We start from the raw sequence: 4,135 nt of genomic DNA on the forward strand, positions 1-4,135 counted from the left end.
TTTTGCATAAATTGAAATATGAGCGGGGAAAGCCATTTTCTTGAATCATTAATTTTGTACAAAGGGTTATAAATAAACCTCAGTAAGTGTCAAAGCTATTTTTCCAATGGGTTAAAAAGTAAGAACAACTAAAACTGACTCAAAAGGAGTTGTATTTCAGAAAATTCATAACTTTTTGGTAAATTGTGATGAAGTCAATAGCAACATTTACCAAGAAAAAAATAACAATATATTGAACAATAATATTTTTATAACAATCCTTACAAGAGCTTTGATTTTAAGGAATCAGGTGGAACAATTTATTTAAATATGCTTTTGCATAATAAACAAATGATGATTAGAAACCATCCATCCATTGTCTTATGTTCCTCCAAAATCAGGTCGAAGGCGCAATAGGTCCAGGACTGTCAAAAATAGTTTAACACTCATAGCCCCCACAATCATTTTAAAATATTAGATGAGAAAAATATTTTTGCACAGTCTTTAACAAGTGGAGATTTACTTCTTTGTCTTCTTTGACCTGCATCTCCTGAGGGCTAAGCCCCCCTTGTCCTTAAAACCTTGTGACGCCCCTGCCTGCCCCAGCAGTTAAGATCTATTTTTGGCCTAGATAAAGCCCTTAAATGAGGCTATACAGTTTATTCACACCAGTCCAGTTTAATCATTGTCTGTAAATTCCGGTTCATTTATGGAGGTGTGAATGTGCAAGTGGACTCTGCTCTTCCTACAAACCTTGGTCTCAGATTGGTTAAAGTGAACTCTGGTGCGGTTCGAATGCATAAGAGAACAACAAGTTGACCAGACTGCTCCAAAAGCAGGAGGCGGCCTGAAACGCAGGGCATTCTGGGTAAATACAACCAAAACAAACGCGCTAGCCACTAGAGAGTGAAATGACTTCTGCTCTTGTACCAAGGACAAAAGAGAAATCCTACAATCGCTAAACTCGGACTCTACTCCGTTTTAATTTACATTTTGTGAAGGAGGAAGATGCGCTCAGTGTCTTCTTTTTATGTTGTTTCCTTGAGCAGTTCTTGGTGCAGCGCCACCACAGGCGGGGAGGGCACCGTGTGAAAGTGAACCGCAGCAGCTGAAAACATAAATATTGCAACTTCGATCCCCAATCAAACCGACCGCACCGGACAGTCAACAGAAAACAGTGATTGTTGCAAAGTTTACACCTTAGCTTGACTGCATGCGGCTGATCGATCCATTGTTTTGGATCTTAAATTAATCAGACTGTGATTAGATTCCGTATGAGTGGATATGGATGTTTATTTTATTCAGTGTGTTGTGATCTGGATCTTTCACGTTCAGCCGATCGGTGATGAAATGCTGACGTGTCGAGTCACATTATTTGCATGGATAATATTGTACCTTCCAGCTGGTTCACCTTTTAATCACAGACATCTGAATGGTCGGAGACGCTCACGTGACGATGACGTAATGTAGAACCAGGATGTTTGAATCTTAACTGTAGGTGGAACCAGTTTATCATTAGCGTTGTTTTGAACGTTCATATTAATGTGAACAACATATGAAGTCATGTAGGATGTTTGTCAGGATATTTGACGCCCCCTTCTGACCAAATAACGCAATTACAGAAGAATTCATCTAAAAAGAGAGAATGCTGATTACTCGCATTTTAATTAAAATATTTTCAATTTAAAGGGCATTCTGTTGCAGAGTTTTTAATATTGACATAAAAACATTAATTTCTGATTTAGTAAAGTGTTAATTAGGGGGAAAAGTACTTTTAGGAGTATTTTTACTACTCTGTACTTTTTACTTTAACTTGAGTAATTTTATTATAAAGTATCTCTACTCTTACTTGAGTAAAATGTCTATTTTCTGCCCACTGAATGAAAAACAAACGTGTTGTAACTAAACTTTCAGCAGACTCAGACACACACCTGCAGTTTTTTATTAAAGTTTCATAAGTTTTTATTGAAAGAAACTGATTTGGAAAAAAATTGTCTAATTTTGTTCTTTTTTGTTACCTATATGAATTACTGTCATGTTGGTCCTTAACATGCCAAAATTTCCACTTAACTTTATATGTTGGTCTGTTTGATTATGTAATTTATAAATATCAAATAATTGATCATTTAGTCAGTTACTCAGTACTTGAGTAGACTTCACCAAATGCATTTTTACTTCTGACTGCCGTTAAAGTGGCTTTAATTGTGTTTCTTATTTAATGTAAATTATGTTTATTGACAAAGTTTTGAGGATGTTTGTAATGGAAGTGCAGCTAATAAAGGATATTTCTATTCTAATTTCCTGTAAAGCAATCTGACTGAAAGGTGCCTTGTAAATAAATTTACCTTCCCAGAAAAGTCAGCGAAAAACAAACACAAAATGTCTTGGGTTGTAGATTTAGTAAAATTTAATTTATCTACAAATATTTTTTCCATACGGCATACAGATAGATTATTAATTCTTTTCAATGTGGCTCTTAAATTGATAAGTTACACAGTATCATACAGAAGCTGGATGCCAGAACTGCACAAAAAGTTGAAAAAATACGTCTTATTTTCTGTGGTCTTTACATGTTTTTCAGTGTTTTGCAGCATATCGTAGAGCGGTTTAGCCGTCGAGAAGAAATGGAGGAAATCCAGGTGAAGTGTGCTACTTTCCAAACTCCACAGCCGATTTCCCACTTCAAACGATGTTAAAATCAACCTAGACTCTGTGTTTGTGATTAGAAAACGTAGAACAGCAGAATAAAATAAAATGCCGACGGGGGAACACTGTGGAGATGAACGCACTGACGAGCTTAAACCTCTGAGAAGAACCTCAGCTTGAACACAGAAACGTCCAGAAACTCAACACACGGGGAAACGAAGACAACATGGCAGCCGGGAGGAGAAACCGGATCGGCGAGCGCGAAGCCGGTCCTCCGGTTCTCAGGCAGGAAGTCTCTTCTTCTCTCTGTAGTGTTTCCTCTCTAATCCTCGTCTTCGTCATCTTCGTCAGAGGTCTGGTCCCGCAGGTCGTCTTCATCTTCCACCTGTAAGGGAAGGGCCACAGTCTAACTAGAGCAAACAGACAGAACAGAGCCGGGTCAGACGGCGACCTCTGACCCCTGGGAGGTCGTGACAGAGATTCATGTTTCTGGTTAAAGACACTGATGGAGAAACTTCTCAGAAGATTAAAACAAGGAAGGATGTAAAGAAAGGAGGGAAGAAACAAAGAAAGGAAGGAATCAAAGGGAAGTGAGGAGGGAACTAACAAAACTAGGAAAGAAATAACAAAAAGGAAAGAAAGAAGAGAAAAACCCAGAAAATATGTAAAGAATGGAGGATGGAAGAACAGAAAGGAAGGAAAGGAGGAGAAAGGAATCAAGGAAGGGAAGGAAGGAAAGAAAACAGGAAAGGAGGGAGGAAGGAAGGAAGTAAAGGTTTGACCTTGTTTGACCTCCAGTAAAGTTTTTTGACCTTGTTTGACCTCCAGTGAATGTTTCCGTACCGTCTCTCCCAGGTCTTTGAGTCTCTGCTTGAGGCTGTGGATCTTCTGGTCCTGGTCCGCCAGCAGCATCAGCAGGTCGTCCTGCTCCTTCTTGGACTCCTGGACCTCCGTCTGCAGCTTGGCCTTCTCCGTCTGCAAGATGGCCGCCGTGCTGGTGGCCGCCGCCAGCTGCTGCTCCAGTCCTGATCGATTCTCCTGAATAAGCACCGAGGAGGAGAAAGAGAGAGACGGTAGGAGAGACGCGGCGGCGGCTGATTCACACGGAGAGAAAGACAAAGGTCCGATCATCACACCTTCAGCTGCTCCATCTCCGCCGTCTGAGCCGCCAGTCGGTTCTCCAGTTCTGCCTTGGCTGCATCTGAGGAGCCGTCACTAGGGGGCGCTGTGTCAGAGGGCTGGAAGAAGACACCAGAAATTAAACATCTGGGATTAACACTCCAACAGCAAAAGTATTTTTGTCAAGTTTTTAGTGCAAATAATCTTATTATATTTTAAATAAGATCAAACTGATTTAAAAGTAACTTTTTAGCAAGAAATAAGAGCTTAATTTGAGTCAGTAATTCTTGAATGTCAATTAAAAAGTAATAGTTCTACTAGCAAACCTTTTACGTATAACATTACGTACTACAAAATAAAATTTTTTTATCACAATCCCCTCTTTTGATTT

General features: G+C 39.5%; 1 protein-coding gene across 1 annotated transcript in view; it reads right to left on the reverse strand.

Moving 5' to 3' along the window:
- Positions 1-2,363: 2,363 nt before the first annotated feature.
- Positions 2,364-4,135, reverse strand: part of LOC106950620 (general vesicular transport factor p115-like) — a 21,992-nt gene continuing 20,220 nt past the window's right edge. Inside the window, exons 24-26 of the mRNA XM_015037606.1 lie at positions 3,762-3,863; positions 3,469-3,663; positions 2,364-3,010 (exon numbers count right to left, since the gene is read on the reverse strand). Of these exons, the coding sequence (XP_014893092.1) occupies positions 2,948-3,010; positions 3,469-3,663; positions 3,762-3,863 (360 nt within the window). The 3' untranslated portion in view covers positions 2,364-2,947. The remainder of the gene's footprint in view (positions 3,011-3,468; positions 3,664-3,761; positions 3,864-4,135) is intronic.

The sequence above is a fragment of the Poecilia latipinna genome, unplaced genomic scaffold, assembly GCF_001443285.1.
Source record: "Poecilia latipinna isolate Pla-1442-1.1 unplaced genomic scaffold, P_latipinna-1.0 Scaffold412, whole genome shotgun sequence".
NCBI classification, from domain to species: domain Eukaryota; kingdom Metazoa; phylum Chordata; class Actinopteri; order Cyprinodontiformes; family Poeciliidae; genus Poecilia; species Poecilia latipinna.